We start from the raw sequence: 18,028 nt of genomic DNA on the forward strand, positions 1-18,028 counted from the left end.
GACCCCCACGCACTGGTCCCCCCAGAGCCGGGACCCCCACCACCTTGCTCATCTGCACATTTCCTGTCTCTGTGTGGCCAGGTCAAAAAATGGCCCTGTTCCTGTGCCTCTGGCCAGAAAGCCTCTATTTTTAACCAGAAACAAGAGTCCGGCCCCCACCTCTGCTGGGGCTTCTGAAGCTTGTCCCGAGGGAGCAGAGCTCCGGGGAAGCCACCAGAACCGACTGTCGGGGAGCCAGAGCTGGCTGCTCCGAGAGCACAGGTGGACGCCCACCCGTCCACACAGCCCGCGCCCCGGGGGACTGAACACCACGTTGTCAAGAAGTTCACCTCCCTGCCATTCACTTTCCAGTTCTGCTCGCTTCATCTCTAGGCCTCATTTGTCCTGCCTGCTGGGAAAGGACATCAAATGACTGATGCAGTGGCCCCTTGACGCCCATGATCTCCCCGCCAACCGGCCAGCCTCATGGTCACCTGTGCTGGAGGCAGGGTCATGCGGGGGGTCCCTCTTGAGGGAGGCTGGCTCTAGTTTTAAGGGTTTGTTTTTTTGTGTTTTTGTTGTTGTTGTTTTGGGGTTTTGTTTTAGTTTTAAGGGTTTTTCTTTGGGTTTGGGGTTCAATTTTGACCAGGACCTGAGTGATAGGAAAGCTACACAATTTGCCAGGAGTGGTACAGAGTGGAGATCTGAACCCCGGCAGTGCGACCTCCAAATCCTGGCTCTTTCATGCGAAAGAGCACACAAGCCACCAAGGGTGATCTGGAAGGCCAGAGCCCGAAGGGCAGCTGCATACACGGGCCTCGTGGACTGAGTGGTCGCCGACTGGCTCTGGAGGAAGTTGTCCTTACCAGTCTTCTGCAGACTTCGCGTAATGTGGCCTGTAGGGGGGACTGAGACGTGCCAGATGCCGCAAGGCACACAGCGGGTGCCCCCAAGTCAGTAGAGGGAGGCCTGCCTTGCGCCCAGGGGAGTGACCCACATGCTCCTGACCTTCCTGGAATCCAGCTGTTGGCACACCCGGGGGTCCCTTCTCCCCTCGGGCTGCCCGGCCCGGCCTCTGATGACCACAGGTCAGGGCCCCGGGTGCCCTAGACCACGGGGACCATGGGCCTGGCTCCCTGCCTCTGGGCTCCCCAAGAGGGAAGGGGCCATAGAAGCCAGAGAAAGGAAAGGTAGAGGCAGGAAAGCCTTGCAGAACGAAGGCAGGCCAATGATTCCTCAGCTTTCTGGAAAACAAGCTGCGGCTGGACCGGGGACCCTCAGCCCCGCGGGGAGGCGGGAGGCCTGTGCGCCCAGGGCCCGGGTCGGAGTGCCAGGGCGCCGCTCCTCCCCAGAGCTCTGCAGACACAAGAGTCCTACACCTCGTGCCATGCGGCTGTGTAGTCTTCCAGCTTTCTGGAATCCCGCGAGTCCTGCGAACTTTCTCTGCACATGGGCAGGTGTCTGCGTTTTATAGGGACCATGTTTCCATGGTAAATAGATTTTTTAAGAATTCCCAAAGGACAGACAGTGTCACCAACAGCAGAGAGAGGAGCCTCTGGCTGCCTCATGTTTGAAAGCGTTAAGAATAAAGACAACACTGACATTTGGGGTTGTAATGTGACGGAATCACAGTCTTTTAAAGGCAAGAACCACTTCTCTACACTCCATGCAATATTCAGTGTTTTGTTCACTTGTCTAATTGGATTAAAATATTTAGCTCCCTTTAAAATCTTGATTGTGAATTTATATTGCAAAATGTAATGTCTGACTCAGGAAGCAATAAGTGCAGCAAGTATGTATCTGAAGCAACAGAAAATCCCATTTATTTTTCTTCCATGAGTCTCATTCTGAAATTATTCACTCTTGGACAAAGTGAACTGTTAACGGGAGAGCAAGTGTGGCTTCAATAGAGCCGTATGTGCTTTTCAATATTAATTACACACAGGGCCTTCCATGAAGAGGGAAAAAAAAAAAAGTTAAACTATGCTATTTGAGTTGCTCAGGGAAGTTAGTCTGAGGGTCATGAGACCCTTATGTTAGAAACGCAGCACCAGGGGTCTCGTGTCACTCTTTAAAAACATTCAGGCAGCAGGGAGTTAATGACATTTTAGCTGCATATGTTCAAGTGTATTTAAAAAAATATGCAAGTCACTTTGGTTGACAGTGTCTTGTACACAGTTTTGAAAGAATCAGGGCAAACTTTAACAGAGTCAGTTTTTATTTGAAAAATATTTTCTGGGAATGTATCAGTGTTTATTTTTGAGACTGACAATTCGGGTGAAAATCAGGATAAAAACAAAAAAACAACAATTTGGTTGAAATCAAATTGTTTGTTTTCATCTATTTAGAATTCTTTCCAAAAAATCTTGGTTCAGGAGGAGGCTTTCTAATTTATTTTATTCAGTGTATTTGCTGTTCTATTCAAGCACCATCTGTCCTGCAGGTAGCTAACTTCGTGGAAGCGCCCACGGGGGCCGGGCGAGGCCCCCAGGGCACAGGAAGGACCCCTGCAAACCTGTGTACACCTCCAGGGCCCACCCTGGAGGAGCTGCTGGCGCCCTCTCCTCAGCAGGACCCCTGCCTGGTGGCCCTCACGTGAGTTGGCATTTCTGAAGCTTCAGGTCACAAATGGGTCCTGCCTTCCCTGCTCCTCTGTGCCCATTTCTTGTGCTCATTTGGGCTCTCTTGCACGGGCCCTTCAGAGTAATAAGATAATGTCCATGATTTTGAATATAATCACATATGGTTGCTGGATCCACGCAGGAGTTTGAATCAAATTAGAAAGTCCATTCACTGCCAAGAATGCTCAAAAGTCACAGGGCCAACTGATTCATCACTGATAAGTCAGCCTCTGGAGCTGCTTCCTGCCTGTAGAAATGTTTCCTCCGCAGGGAGGAAAGGGAGCCCCTCCCCAGACGGAGCACTGACCACAGAGCCCCAGGCCTGTGGAGAAGGTGGCTATCACCAAATGCCAATCTGCTGAACCCCGAGTCATCGCCCAGTGAGTAGCAGTACACAGGCAGAGTCTCAGCTGTATAAAGCCATCCTCGAAATGGCCAATTTCTGTTCCTTCCCATCTCTCAGATGCTTTTCTCCCCAAGAAAAGGCTGATTTCCTCAGCAGCTGGCACCTCCCTTCCTGGCCAGATGTTAGAGCCCCAGGGTGCTGGGTCGTTCAGAGCAGCACCCCTGCTGCCAGCTGCCAGGCCCTGCCTGCACTCCCCTGTCGCCTCGGACACCAGCCCCATGCCACCATGGCCAGAGTCTCTCTGTCCCCCCAAGAAGAGGTGACAGGGCAAGTGCCCAGCCCTGCCTGTGAAAGAGCTGCCTGCTGTGCCCGGGGACGGCCTGGGGGACTGTGTTTGCAGTCAGCCTGGGTGGGTGTCTTCAGGCTCTTCTGTTTCTCCACAGTGACCAGCAGAGCCATCGGAGGACGTTTTAAAAGCCATTTTCTGGAAGTCACCTGTCTGCAGCATGAGGTAGGAGAGTGACAAGGCCAGTTTCCAGTCACACATATAATAAGTCAGACAAGAAGCTCTGATGAGTGGTGGGCACCCTGCACCATGCACCTGACTGGCTCCCTGCACGAGAGCAATGTGAGGCCAAGCCGGGAATCCTCATGGTTAAAAATGTCACTGTGGCCCAGTTACAACGATGACCATCTCCCTCTGCCAGACATGCTGTTGTGTGCCTTTCAGAATTTAAGCAGAAACCATTTAGAATAATAAGCCTTCTGAATAGACATAGCTGCTTCCTGTCAGAAACCACAAGCCAACCCGAGGTCTGTCATCTGCTCCAGGGCCCAGGACTCAGGACACAGGAGCAAACCAGAGGCATGGGACTCAGCCGCAGAGCAGCTGCCCAGGCCAGGAAATCTCCACTTTCTGTTGGGTGGTGGGTGGGCAGAGAGACATATAGTTTGACATACACAATTAAGTCATTATGCCTAATCCACCCAGACTGAGAAAACGGAAGCCATCCCTAGGCAGAGATGAACCAGTGTCCCTCCAGGAAAACAGGGAGCACAGTTGATCACTTGGGAGCTTGCAGCAGGCAGTGTCCTCTGACATCCCTGCTAAGGGCGCACAGTGGCCTTGTTCACTTCAGGGGCTGGAAGCTAAAGTCACAGTTCCAGGGTATTCCATGGCCAAAGCAGGTGTAACACCACACTTGGGTAGAAAGAGCAGGGCTGTGGTTTAGATATTCAGCAGAGAACTTGCAAAACTGGATCCCTGCCTCTCCTTTGAACAGTAGTATTTGCTATTGAAAGCCAACAGTCCCTCTATGAAATTTCTTTTGTCGTGTTCATATTAAAATAACTCCAAATGTACTATTTGAATCTGAAAGATCCCTTTAGAGATGAGCCAGATGGGCTGGTATCAGATAACTCAGGATGGTCAAATCATCTCTGTTGCTTCAGGCAAGAGAAGAAAGACCTGCTCATTTTTCTAAGGATTTTTTGAGGTTTTGGGTTTTTTTTTTTTAATGCATTTTATGAAAATTTCGCAATCCATTTGGCAATTATCAAGTTTTTAAAGCCCTGGAAGAGGTTTCTAAGCATTGATGGTCCATGTTAAGATCTGAGTGATTGTAAGGTAGGCAGATGGGGAGTTAAAAGGGAAACCCTACATGATAATGATCTGGTCCAGAATGGACAGGAAACTGCCATGTGCTCGGAGCCCGTACAGAAGACTCCCCACAAGTCATTCTGAAGTGGTTCTTGGCTCCTAGAGCCAAAGGATTTGCTCATGCTATGAGCCTCTGTTCCACCACGTGTGACAGGAGCCCAGTCACCTGCCTAGAGAGCCGGTGGTCCGGTGGCCCCCAATCCTTGGCAGGGACCACCAGGGCCTCCTGTAGGACCTGCCCAGGCATTTAGAGTGTGGCCCGCGTCGGCCCCACAGGGGCCATGGGAGGGGCCTGAGGGCGTCGAAGAAGAGCAGGGGAGCAGTGGGCACAGTGCTGCTGGCCCCAGAGGCCTCTGCCTTCTCGCGCTTCTGCTGGGCCTCCTCAGGTCTTGGGCAGGGAGAGGCAAGGGAAAGCCCTGACATTTCCTGGGCCTACCATGTACAAGTGATTCTGCGCAGCACCTGAGGGCTATACTCATGACAATTCCAGTATCCCTTGGGGTTAGACTTCAGTTGACTTATTCCGAGCCTCACAACAGCGGAACAGTCTGGAATCATGCTCCACTCTTTCTGCCTCCAAATATTTCAGAGGTTCTTAAACCTCCATGTCCCTCAGAATTATCCAACCAGCTTGTTAAAATGCAGATTCCTGGCCTGTGTGAACACAGGCCCCGGAATCCATGTTCCTCAAGATTGCCCATTTACAAGCCTGCCGGATGACTGTGCTGCGTGGCGTGAGTATCACCAGGGCGCAGAGTATAGGTGGGTCCCCAACCCCAGGCCTTAATTCAGTGACTGGCTCTGGGAGCATCCTCTTACTATACATGGAAAAATGAGTAGTATATGGTGGGGGATTTGGTTCACTGAATATGAAAATTCACTCAGAGGACAGCAGCTCCCCAGTATCCGTTTGGCACATTTGAAAGAATGAGAGACAGTTTCCCATCCTTTTCATTTCGAGAGTCATTTTTCCCATTAATCATTCCAAGCACTCGCTGTGTGGCATCCCCAGGTGCTCACAAGGCGTCTGGGTGCCATCCTAATCCAAAGCGGAGACCATGGCCAGGCCCTGGACCATCCCATTATCCTGACAACTGCTTGATGGGGCACAAAGTACAGCTTCTCTGACAGGAAGAGAAGCAACTTTGGGGAAAGAAGTCTCATTGCACACTCCAGACTCCCCTGGATATTCTCTTTCCTCCATTACCTCTTCTGGCAGCCCCAGATAGAACCTCAATGGTGAAGGCCTGGGCTGTTGCATCAGACTTAGGTGCCACTGGTAGTGTCCCTACTTGCTAGCTGTACAGGCTGTTTGTGCCTCAGTTTCCCTATCTGCAAAGTGGAGACAATAATCCATCTTGTGGGCTCGTTCAAGGGTAACAAGAGTCCGTGCAGTGCTGCCAGACCTTCCACAAGCACTCGGAAGCTCAGCTCGGTTATCCCACAGCTGACTTCAGACAAGACCTCTGCATTCCACTCACAGTGGCTCCCCCAACTGGCAGCACCTCTTTCCTTAACCAATTCAAACCATACACATCCTGGGTGGCAGTTCTGAGTCTGCCTCCTGCAGAAAGCCTGCTCACCACTACAGCCCTCCTCATCTTTCCACTGGCTGTGCCACGAGGGAACCGTGCCCACACACAGCTCAGCACTCAGCGTGGCCTGTTCGATCGTGGGTTGTTCTTGCACACAAACTTTAGCTCCCTAAAGACAGCAGGCTGGTGGCCCACGCAACCCATGTCCCCCACAATGCCCAGCACTGTCTTCAGGATCCCCCTGCCGGCTTACTAGCTGAGCCACGTGATCACTTGGGGGTTTCACCTGCGAAGATACAGCTCTGAAAAAAGGAACAAGAATAAGACCCATATGCAGACCCCTGCTGGGTTCCCTGGTAGGTGAGCTGGCCCTGAAGATCCCCACCCCTGCATTAGGTTTACACAGTACCTGGGATCTCAGACGCCCCACCTCTTCTGACAGACTCTGTCTCTCCAGCAGAAGCTGGTTCTGCTTGTTGAGAAGCTGTACCAGCTGCTGGGCCGTGGCCTGGCTGTGCTTGTCCAGCTGCTTTAGCCTGCAGAGAAATCCACCACAGAGTTAGGGATGGATCCCGACACATGGGGGCAACAAGCTTTAGAGAGCAAGGGAGACAATGGCCAACCTAAGGCCTTCAATGTGCTCCACTGCTGTCTGTGTCTGCGGGCAGCTCTGGATAGTGAGCCAGGAGCCCTAAATCCACGTGACCCTGAGATGTGAGGCTCTGGCTGGCTGGAGGCTCTTGGAATGCAGCATTGATGACACCGAATGGAATCGCATCAGACGTGAAAGGGAATCAGGAGCTTTCTCCATGACTTGTCAAATAGGAAACACACAGATAAGCTGGATAAGAAGAAGACAACTGAAACCTTAAGCTCACAGAGGTGGAGGACTAGGGGCCTCAATGGCTCCATTGTTCAGCTGGAAACGTCTCTGGCAGGCTGGAGCAGACAGCCCGCCCTGGCTGGGGAAGTGGGCGAGGGATAGCAGAAACACTGAACTAAGGGGTTTCCATTATTAATCACTCAGTCAATCATGAGCTCCGGCATCGCTGACCAGATGTCTTTAAAGATCCTAAATTTGTCATTCTGCTGATGGGCCCTCCTCTCCAGACTTGCTAATTCGCTCAAACTATTATCCTCATTTGTCCACAGACGGCTTCCTACAGCACACTCACCCCTGGAAATGTAGGCTTTGGATTAAATTTAGAGTTGCACAACTACCCAGAACTGTTCTGGAAAGAAGTTGAATGTGTCAGGCACCCTTCCTCACTGACCAAAGGCACCGTTGGTAAAATTAACTTGTATTTTCTTGTTTTTTTAAAAGATTTTATTTATTTGAGAGAGTGAGCAAGAGGGAGAGAGAGAGAGCATGAGCGGGTGGTGGGGCGCGCAGAGAGAGAGGCCGACTCCCGGCTGAGTAGGGAGCCCAATAGGGGGCTGGATCCCAGGACCCTGAGATCATGACCTGAGCCGAGGGCACACACTTCACCACTGAGCCACCCAGGCATCCCTACTTTCACACAGAAAGGATTTTAAAAGCTGAGATGTATTTCAAACTCCAGGCTACGCATGCAACACTCACTGGGCCCAAGGCCCCGAGGGGACCTCCAGACGCTGGGGCTGGGCCTTCGGCAGTGAAGCCTTCCGGCCGCGCTTGCAGCGCTCCCGGCACAACCAAGCACCGCCAAGGCAGAGACTGGGCCTGGGGTGGGCGCGCTCCTCTCCCCACATAATAGGGAGCCGGCACCTGCGGGCAGGCCAAACTGCATTCTGGGAAACCTAATGATCTTCTAGCATTAACTCCCGCCCGCCCAGATTCTCGTGCTACCTGCAACCCCGTCCATTTCCGAGACGGCATCGACCCCAGGCCCTGCCCGCCCTTCCCAACTTGGGAAGGATCTTTGTTCAAGCTGCCCCCGAAGGCACACTTGCCGCCGCTGGGGTCCCCACCCAGGTCTCCTCCTCCTCACGCACCGCGGGCTCCGGCTTTTCAAGCACGCCAGGCCTCCTGCTACCTCCGACAGCCGCAAGCGCGAGGAGCGGGAGACCCCGAGCGCGGCAGGTGCCCAGGCAGCAGGGCACGCGCTCAGACCTGCCGCCCCGCCCCCTGGCCCCGCCCACCGGCCCTGGCCCCGCCCCCTGGCCTCCTGCCTCCTGCTGGGTTTGGAGAAAGAGCAAGGGCATGGCTTTGTTCTTCCACTTGTGTGTGTGGCCGGCCAGGGCCAGGGTCAGGGGCCCCGGATCACAGTGGGACAGAACCGAACACAAGGATCTACCACCCGAGTTCGAGCGCTCCCTCCTTCGGCACCGTAATGCTTCCTTGCCCCTGGGGCCCTGCTTCTGATCTCGGTGAAGCCAGGGCACTGCAGCTTTGGGAAGCCTCCTCTGTCCCCACCACCACCCATCACACTGTCACATGGGGACAGTTTTTCCTGAGAGCGGTCTCAAAACCACCCCACGGGTGTCAGACCGAACACTTTTCCTGCACCACCTCCAGGACAGAGCACAGCAGGGAGGGGAAAGGACATCCCAGGGCAGCAGAGAAGCCCAGCCAGTGGGCTTGGAGGGCATGGAGCAGGGGCATCTGCCCGGGCTGACCCTCGGATAGATGCAGGCAGCCACCACTCATCTGAGTGGGTACTGTGCTGTCAGCATTGGATCGGGTCCTCTAGAAGATGCAGAGTTGAGAAGAGCCTTTTTCCTTGAGAAGCAGACAACCTAACACATGGATATTTGAATCAGACTGGCCAAAATCATCATCATTAGCAGTGGAGCTGTCTAAATCCTTGGGTGGCTTTCCCTCTTCAATCAAGTCCTCGGTGTGGAGATGGCCACAGGCTAAGAGCTCTAGCCAGGTAGTAGCCCATTGGCTTCACGCTTGCTGGAAACAAATGCAACAGAAACATGTGATAAATAGATGACCCCCATTAAGGCTTCAAGGTAACAAGGTGCCAGGAGTGGCCTTTCTCCATGTGGTCCCTTGCCCTGTGCTTTGATCAAATGGGATCACAGTCCTATGGACTGATGGCTTTAGTATGTGTTTCTGGGCTCCTGGAAAGAGGTGGATGCCTGGTCCAGAGCTATGGGCTGAGCCAAAACCTGCTCTCTCAGCACAAAATGTCCACATGGGCTTACAGCCAGAAATGGAGCCAGTTCCTGCCTAGACCCTCCTCCCTTGGAGCCCCTAAAATGATGAGGGTCTCTTGGCGATGTTCTGCAAACTGAAGGCTTCAGATCCCTGTGGTGATTACCAGAGTGCACCCAGGCCCCACCCGGACTGGCTGAATCAAGTCCCTGGGTGTCATCCAGCAGAGCACCACCCAGGCATAAGGAGTAAGGACCTCAGGAGAGCCCTGCCTCCCCTGCCACCCCTAGCTTCACAGCCGGAACTAACCTGAACACTCTGGGCAGTCTATCTTGGGGAGCTTTTCTCCCTTTACAAGACATGCTCCCTCCTTGTTTGTCACTGTCTATTATGTCGCTCCACGTGCAGCAACAAAGTCAATCACAAGCTCAGAAAAGGTAAAAACAACAAACCCAAAGCCACATTTGTTAAAAGACAGAAACAAAGAAAGAAACCCAGATTTTAGATAAAAGGGACTTGGTTAAGGAAATTGATTTCAACAGCCGCTCTCTTGAGGCCTTTTATTTATATTGGGAAGACATTTTTCTTTTCTTTTTTTTAATTAACAAGCTATTTTTTGGAACAGCCTTCCCTAAACACTGCAAACCCTACGCATGCTCTGTTCTTGGATGTTTCATTACTGTCGGTTAGAAGAGATATCTTGGGGTGTCCTATGACACTAATGTCATCCTTCATTTTCCATGCTCCTTTTTGCTCTCATTTTTGTCCTTCTAAATTTGTGTGCTCAGCCAACCACAGCTGCAACTACCGCCACTGCGAGCAGCTAATATTTACTGAGCCCTGTGCTGAGTCCTCTGTATAGGTTATCTAATTAAAAGGTGGGTGCTAGCATCCCATTTTATAGATGAGAAGCTGGGAGGTTCAATTAACTTGCACAAAGTCATCCAAGAAGCTGTCCAGCCCAGAGGCACATGGCAACAGTGCACAGGTGTTCTTAACTATTGTTAATAGATGGTTTATTCATTGAGTTAATTCAGCCAACCAAACGGTTAACCCTTGGTGAGCACCTCTCCTTCATGGGTCAAGTACTATACGGTAGATACTTGGAATACATCAGGAATTACAACTGGTCCCTGCCTTTGGGGATGGGGGGCGTGAGGGGGACTTCCAGCCAATTAGGGAGAAAACAGCTGGAAAAGGAAATGGTAGGACCCTGAAACTGGACCAGGTAAAAGCAGGAAAGCCAGGGGGCACTGGGCAGGTGCGGGGTCCAGGAGGCTGGCACCTACCAAGGAAACAGACCACATCTCTGGAACGCTGTGTGCCAGGCACTGCTCTAAGTGCAGACAACCACCCCACAAGGCAAGAACTAGTCTTACTCTCACTTTGAGAACCAGGGAAGCCCAGGCACAGACAAGGTAAATGGCTGGTTGGGGCCACTGAACTGGCAAGTCAGGATGTGAAAGAGGAATTGGTGTTGTCTGGAAGGGGCGGGACAGGGGTTCCCCACAGGAGAAGGGGTGCTGCAAAGGCAATGCTGTCTGCTAACTGAAACTTGGGCGGTCCGGCTAGACAGTCAGCAGGATGCTCACAGAGGTGATGCGGGCCCCAGCCGAGCTTTGTAGCCGAACTTACAGATGTGGATCTTGCCCTCCAGGGCAATGGTGGTGCCCTTCACCAGGAAGGAGAAGATGGGAGAAGGGACAGGCCTGGGACAGAAGTTCTGGGGTTAGGGGGAAGAACTGAGCAGTTTTGTGGCCTGGTGCCTAGGACAGGTCTGGCTGGACATCTGGTTGTGCCAGCTAAACCTGCTGAGAGGTGAGGCCATTGAATGCAAAGCAAGATTCACCCAGGAAAGCTTGGAAGAGCTTTTTAAGCCTGTTAATAATACAGGTATTGTTGGGGGCACCTAGGTAGCTTAGTCAGTTAAGCATCCGACTCTTGGTTTAGGCTCCTCATGATTTCATAGTCTTGTGATGGAGCTCTGAGTCAGACTCCATGCTCAGAGGCAGTCAGCTTGTCCCTCTTCTTCTGCTCCTCCCAGTGCTTGTTTTTGAAATATTTCTCTGTCTCAAATAAATAAATAAATAAATGAATATCAAAAATATATGTTCCCCCCAAAATATATGTTCCCTATAAGCTATTAGCTATGCATGTCTGCCACTGTGAGAGGAAACAGGGTCAGGACAGGGCCTCAGGGATCAGCCACATTTACAGGCTAGTAGGGGACAGGGAGCCACGGAAACAGCTGCCCAGAAGGAAAGAGGAAATCCAGGAGAAAAGAACCTGGAGCTCAAGGGAAGAGAAGATTTCCAGAAGGAAGAGGGGGCCTTTGTGTGAGATGCTACTTGGTGGTGGAACATGCTGTGGACATACCTGGCCAAAGTGGCCTGCCCTTCCAGCAGGATGGTCATGGAAGCCTGATGGTAGGATGTTAGAGGGGAGACCGTTCTGGAGAGGGGCTTGGCTGAGCGAAGGGAAGCAAGAGGGGGGTAGAAGATGGAAGAAGCTTGAGAGGGTGGGCAGGAGGCCCGCAGGAGAGAAGAGAATTCCTCAAGGCAAAGGGTGCCAGGCTTCCCAAGGCAGGAGGGAACCCGCAGCAGAGCCCAGGACCTTCCTCCCAGACGCAGGGGGGAATGCCGGCAGGGTGAGTGAGGGGAAGCCCCCATTCAGCAGCCTTCCTATTCTGTCCCAGTTACAGGGCATAGGTATTGGTTGAGAAAGGCAGTGAGGTGACAGGGTGGTGGCCAGGGAGCTGCTATGAAGGATGTGGGCACTGGCCAAGGGCAGGGACATCAGGGCCAAGCCACTGGAGAGCCTTCTCATGTGCATGAGGGCACCCTGACTCATCCTTTGGACGATCTGTCTCGGCCCTGCAAGGAACCCTGCTCTCCAGCGGCCCAGACGCCCCTCTGCTCTCCCACATATGTTCTTGGCACTGGACGGTCCCTCGGCCTGGAGTGGGACCCCCTCCTATCTTCAAGGTTCAGCTGTCAGTGTGTCATTCTGAGAGCTAATTTCTTGTTCTGTCTGGGTCCCTTGTTTGAGCCGTTTCTTCCACATGGCACGAAGGAATTAAAGGAGAGTGGGGCTGCCCTCCCCAGGTGCGCTTTGGAGTCTCTCTGGGCACCAGCCCCCCCCCCCCCCCCCCCCCGCGAGAAGGAGCCCCCGACAGCCTGCAAAGCACATGGCAGGAGAGACAGGTGGAATCCTCAGATTTCAGAGCTCAATCCCTAACCTGGACCTTCTTCCCCAAGGCCTACATGTACCCCATCTCTGGAACAGGTAGCTACCCTGTCCCTTCCAGATGCCTCTAGGACAGACTTGGCATCTGCACTGTGCTGTTGCAGTACCCAGTGAAGCCATCGCCAGGCCAGGCTGGCCAGGGGCAGGAGGCCAGTCCTCTCCATGAGGCAGCTGGTGCTCCCCTGCCCTTGAGGGTGCCGAGGGCTCGCCCAGTAGGCTGGGCTCACCATCCTGACTGCAGGTGCAGAGCCCATTTCCTTACAGACCTGTGGGTGTACAACCACCACCACTCAGTAGAAGTGGGGCCTGTAGGGGAGAAGAGCAGCCATGCCCAGGCTGGGGCAGAGGGGTCAGTAGGGCTGGCCTGTGCAAAGGCTCCCCGGGGATTACAGGCGGGGTGGGGGGAGTAATGGTTACCATGGGAATTAGCACCTGGGTTTTCAAAACCCAGGATGCAGATCAGATGTGAAGGGGCTGGTGTGTGCACTGGACCTGGACACAGCTCTACTGATCCAACAGTGATCCTCCCTGCCACACCCCGCAGGCATGATCAGAACCAACATTTTTTTTTAAAATATGCAAGATTTCAGGATAAGATGGAGCAAGTGGCGCAATACAAAACAACTTTATAGAGCTGAGTGGGCTGGGTAAAATATCTTATGCAAAACAGAAGCGGTACAAGCTGCCAGCTCTGGTCCTATGCTTCAGACACTCATTTGCTATGAATACTGTGAAAGCAAGTGAATACATATATTTAAATTTTTTTATGTTGTATGTGATACATACAAAATATATGCAGTGTATAAATAAGTGATGAGGTATAATAATCAAATGAACACTTGTGAAGCTGGTATCAGCACCCAGGGCAACCCTCCATGTCCTCATCCCCAAGCCCGCCTCCTTCTTCCTCCAGAGGTGGCCAATATCCCCATAAATATACATTTTTTAGATGAGAGGCTTTAGTTTCACTCAGTAATTTCACCCAGGAGCTTCCTACCAGTTTACTTTGGGGTTTGTTTTTTCTTTCTGTTTTTGTATTGTTTTGGTTTCGGTTTTGGTGGTGGTCAAATGTCCTTTATCCAAGAATGTTTTCAGACTGGAGCCCCTCTGTTTGGTCACTCTGGTTATAGAAAAGATTTGCCCTACCCTTCTTTGATAAGTGTTCTCAAATGCTCAGACCAAAAATTCACTGGGACAGGGGGCCTCCTCAAGGAAATGAAGAGCATTTTTCAACCAACATACAGACTTAGAAGGTACAAATATTTGACTGTAAAATATACACTTACTTCTCTGTTATTCCCGGTAATAAGCATTTTACATTCATTAACCAATTTAATCCTCCTAACAATACCAAAGGGTAGGTATTACTATCATCTTCATCATTTCTTGCTTGAGAAAAGCCAGGCACAGAAGTTAGTCACTTGCCCACACTCAGACAACTAGCTAGAATGACCAAGCCACAAATGGCTTCTCACTCGGTGTCTCTCTGTTGTGGGTGGGACCATCTCCAATGGCCTGGCTCTGAGTCCTCCATGCTACTTCCTCCCTCGCCCTTCCAGTCCACACGGCTCCGACTCCTGGCTCTGAAGACAGGGCCCTGACCTCTCCCCAGCTTTCTGCAGCCCATCATCCCAACCATCCCACCGTGTTCCCATCTACTTACTATAATCGTGGCCACTCCCACTGAACTCACTCAGGTTCCCTAAGGACAGAAATGGGGTCTCATTCAGCTCTCCATCTCCAGCACTTAGTGAGGTGCCTGCCATTTAGACTGTGCTGGATAAATGTGTCAGGATGAACAAACTACCTACCAATGGATAATATTTACACCAAAGAGAAGACCCGTGATTTCATCTATGGTATCAGGATGCTTTCATATGTAATAACTTTGAAAAAAACATAACGTATACATTAAATCATTTGTAGTATGCTACTGAAATTCACCCCTAACTTAAGAGGATCCTAGAACAGGTGAGTGTCTGCTGCATGTGCATGCAGAGACACGAATTCAAAATCCCACCATGAACTACCTATTCTGCTTGGGCAAGAGGCTTGATCTCAGTCTTAGGCAACCTCACATTCTTCATTTCTACAACTGAGAAGGGAATACCTCCAGACCTCCCAAATCAGCTACACTGGGGTGGGGCCCAGCAGTATATGTTTTTATAGGCCCTCTGGGTGATTCCTATGCATTCTCAAGTACGGGAACCACTGGCATGCCATACTTCACAATATTATTCATGCATACAAAATAAGTTTTTGTGAAGAATGATTTTCTTCCGCGGCTCCTACTTTGATCATCAAACAGCCAACTGTCCGAATGAAAACTGCTGTAGTCTACTCCCAAGCTTGGATGTTGGTCATGATAAGTTAAGCAAAGCACACGATCATGTTGTTTCCTCCCCTGGGAAATGAGAGAATGAACTAGAATAGGGGTCAGTAAACTTCACAGCCCAGGGCCAATCCACTGCCTGTTTTTGTACTGGCTTCAAGTTAAGGATGGTTTTACATTTTTAAATGACTAATCTAAAAAAAATCATAAGAAAAATAATGTTTTGTGGCGCAAACATTCCATGAAACGCAGCTTTCGTTCCCTGAAATAAACTGTCACTCAAACACTAGGCTCTTTGTGCACATGGGTGCTATGACTGCTCTGCCCTGGAACAGCCAAGGTGAGAGGCTCTCACTGAGCTTAAAATGTTGATGCTTTGAACCTTAGGGCTGCTGGGCTCGAGGACAACTGAGTTCTCAGCCGGTGCACACATCCACAGTGCCCTGACCCTACAAAACCTTGATGTGTCTTCATCCTCCAACCCTGTGGCCAGCTCTGGTCCCAACAACCCCCACTGCCCAACTTCAAGCTTGAAAACCTATGTACTCCCAACTTATGGCTCCAGGTAATTAGCTGTGGTGCATAAGCCACATTCATATAAAGTTGTACATTTGGGGGCAGCCAGGGTGGCTCAGCGGTTTAGCACCACCTTCAGCCCAGAGCGTGATCCTGGAGACCTGGGATCGAGTCCCACGTCAGGATCCCTGCATGGAGCCTGCTTCTCCCTCTCTCTCTCTGTGTGTCTCTCATGAATAATTAAATAAAATCTTAAAAAAAAAAGTTGTACATTTGGTTCTCATACTTGAAAATCACTTGCCACAATTTACATAGTTCTGTTTCAGTTACCGCGGCTGCACAGAGTCAGCGAGAAGCAGCCACCTGAGGAATCTGGAACACATGCTAGCCCATCACCCTCACTTAGATGGTGAAAGCAGTTTCCAATGGCTGCTCTGCCATTCCAGTTTCCTTTGTTCAAATCCACCCCACTCCAGGTGATTGTCAGAGAGTCATTCATTCTGAAGATGCTGCAAATCTGGGGAGAATCTATATTCCCAGCAAAGAGATTTATGTTCTTGTGGCACCCCTTTAGTTTTTCACTGCCTTGAATTTCCAATCGGCCTTGGCTGCCTGTGGAAGTGGGGCAGGCGGCTGCTCAGGGGAGCAATTAGGGAGAAAGACTTGGGTTCTCCTCTTCAGAAGGATCAGATCACAAGGTCACATAAGATGTGAGGTCATTCAGATGTGTGGGTCATTCAAGGCCCATAGTCACATAGCCTGTGTGCAGGAAATCTAGGACCGCAACCCATGTCTCCTGACCCTAAATCCAGTGCTCTGGAAAGCTTGTCTGAATCCTTTAGAAAAAGGCCTGACTTCTTTTCCACACTAAAAATAATAAGGATTTTCGGCAAAGACCATGAGAAAGGTGACCACTGGGTGACCCAGTGGGAGCCAACAGAACAGAGTCATTCTCCAAGGCCTGGGGGTTGGGGAACCCCACACCAGCTCTCTTCCACCTGGCCCAGGGGAGGGACAGTTTGAGGTTTGCTTTTTATTCCTTTTTAAATTTCCACTCTGCTGCCAACTTAGAGTTTTGGGAAGTACCATAAAAACACTGGGGCACTGATGGCCATAAACATTTCTAAACACTGCTTCTGTTCTTATCTTGTCACCAACCAGTTTGTGGCCTCCTCAGTCTGGACACCACACCGACTAGTCCAGACTGGTGTGGGCATGAAGGATGCACAAACTAGAGGCCCCAGGCTCCAGAGACCCATTTGGAGAGCTTGCTGTGGGCTGGCTCCCCATGTCCTAGCACCCTGAGGGCTCTGACAGTGCCACCATGCTCTCTCACAGACCAACTGCTTAAAACAGAGCATCCACTGGAAATGAGCCTCAGCTTCATCACAGAACTCCAAGAACATCTGCTGCATCACTGCCTTGTCATCCTAAAGAGCAAGTGCTAGGTGACACAAGCTGATCTTGTGATCCCCTTGCAGGGCCTGGCAGGAAGAAAGGATCCTTCCTGCACTGTGGAACAGTAGGGACTGGAGCTGATGCGTCAAGAATCTTAGACTCTCCAGAACCAGGACACCACTTGCCGTAAGCCTCAGTTACCTTTAGCCAGCTCTTTTTAAGGCAGCAGCAGTCAGGAAGAGCACAGCTCCACTGTGCAAAACCAAATGGGACAGAGGAGTGAGAATGGTTGAAAATCACAGTGTTTGCAGAGTAGAATCCAGGCCACATCTGGCTCGTGGCCATTTAGAAATCCTAGCAGAAAAACTCAGACTGTGTCTCATACTGTTCCCTACTAAACTTAAACTTAAGCATCCTCTTTTTAAAAACTATTTGGAAATAGTAACATGCTTATAAAAAGTTGCAAGAATTGTACAAAGAATACCCACATACCCTTTATCCAAATTTACCTACTGTGATCAGGGTTTTTTTGTTGTTATCGTTTAAACCCATTTATTATTCTGCTCGCTCTCTCTGTCCACCCCTTCTAACACACACATACATGTATATTTTTTTTATTGCTTTCTGAGTCATTGGACAGTAAATCGAATATACTAGACCTCAGTGTACATCCTAATGATAAAGACACTTCAATATACCATAGTATATTTTCAAGTGCAGTAACTGGAACAGGGATATAATATCTTTTTCCAAACTACCGATTTCCAATTTTGTCACCTGATCCCAAAATGTGCTCTTTCCTCCCTACCGAAAAGATCCTTTGCACTTAGATAACCATGTCTTTATCTGGCACAATTAAAAGATCAGTTTTATTTTGAGGACTATTGGCAACACAATTAAATCATCTTAAAACCAGATGTGAAACTATCAGAACATATGAGTCTCCTGCCCAGTTGCCCTCTTGGAGCTTTTTTTAAAATAAATTTTAAAAAATATTTTATTTATGTTAAAGATTTTATTTATTTATTCATGAGAGACACACAGGGAAAGGCAGAGATACAGACAGAGGGAGAAGCAGACTCCATGCCGGGATCCCGATGTGGGACTGGATCCCAGGACCCCAGGATCATGCCCTGAGCCAAAGGCAGACACTCAACCGCTGAGTCACCCAGGCATCCCTTGGAGCTTTTTTTAAAAAGAGATTTTATTTATTTATTTATTTACTTACTTACTTAGAGAGAATAGGGGGAGGAGCACAGGGGGATGGAATGAGACTCTCAAGCTGACTCCACACGGAACATGCAACCCAA

General features: G+C 50.5%; 1 protein-coding gene across 9 annotated transcripts in view; it reads right to left on the reverse strand.

Moving 5' to 3' along the window:
- The window catches only part of SDCCAG8 (SHH signaling and ciliogenesis regulator SDCCAG8), a 241,697-nt gene that overhangs the window by 2,472 nt on the left and 221,197 nt on the right, over window positions 1–18,028 (reverse strand). For 7 of the 9 annotated variants that reach the window (XR_011996324.1, XM_026003400.2, XM_072732861.1 and 4 more), the window contains one exon: window positions 6,551–6,677. The exons of the other annotated variants lie outside the window; for them this stretch is intronic. Coding sequence is in view for 6 of the 7 variants with exons in the window: in XM_026003400.2 (XP_025859185.1) it covers window positions 6,551–6,677 (127 nt within the window). In the remaining variant the exon portion in view is untranslated. The remainder of the gene's footprint in view (window positions 1–6,550; window positions 6,678–18,028) is intronic. 9 annotated transcript variants of the gene reach the window in all.

The sequence above is a fragment of the Vulpes vulpes genome, chromosome 13, assembly GCF_048418805.1.
Source record: "Vulpes vulpes isolate BD-2025 chromosome 13, VulVul3, whole genome shotgun sequence".
NCBI lineage: Eukaryota > Metazoa > Chordata > Mammalia > Carnivora > Canidae > Vulpes > Vulpes vulpes.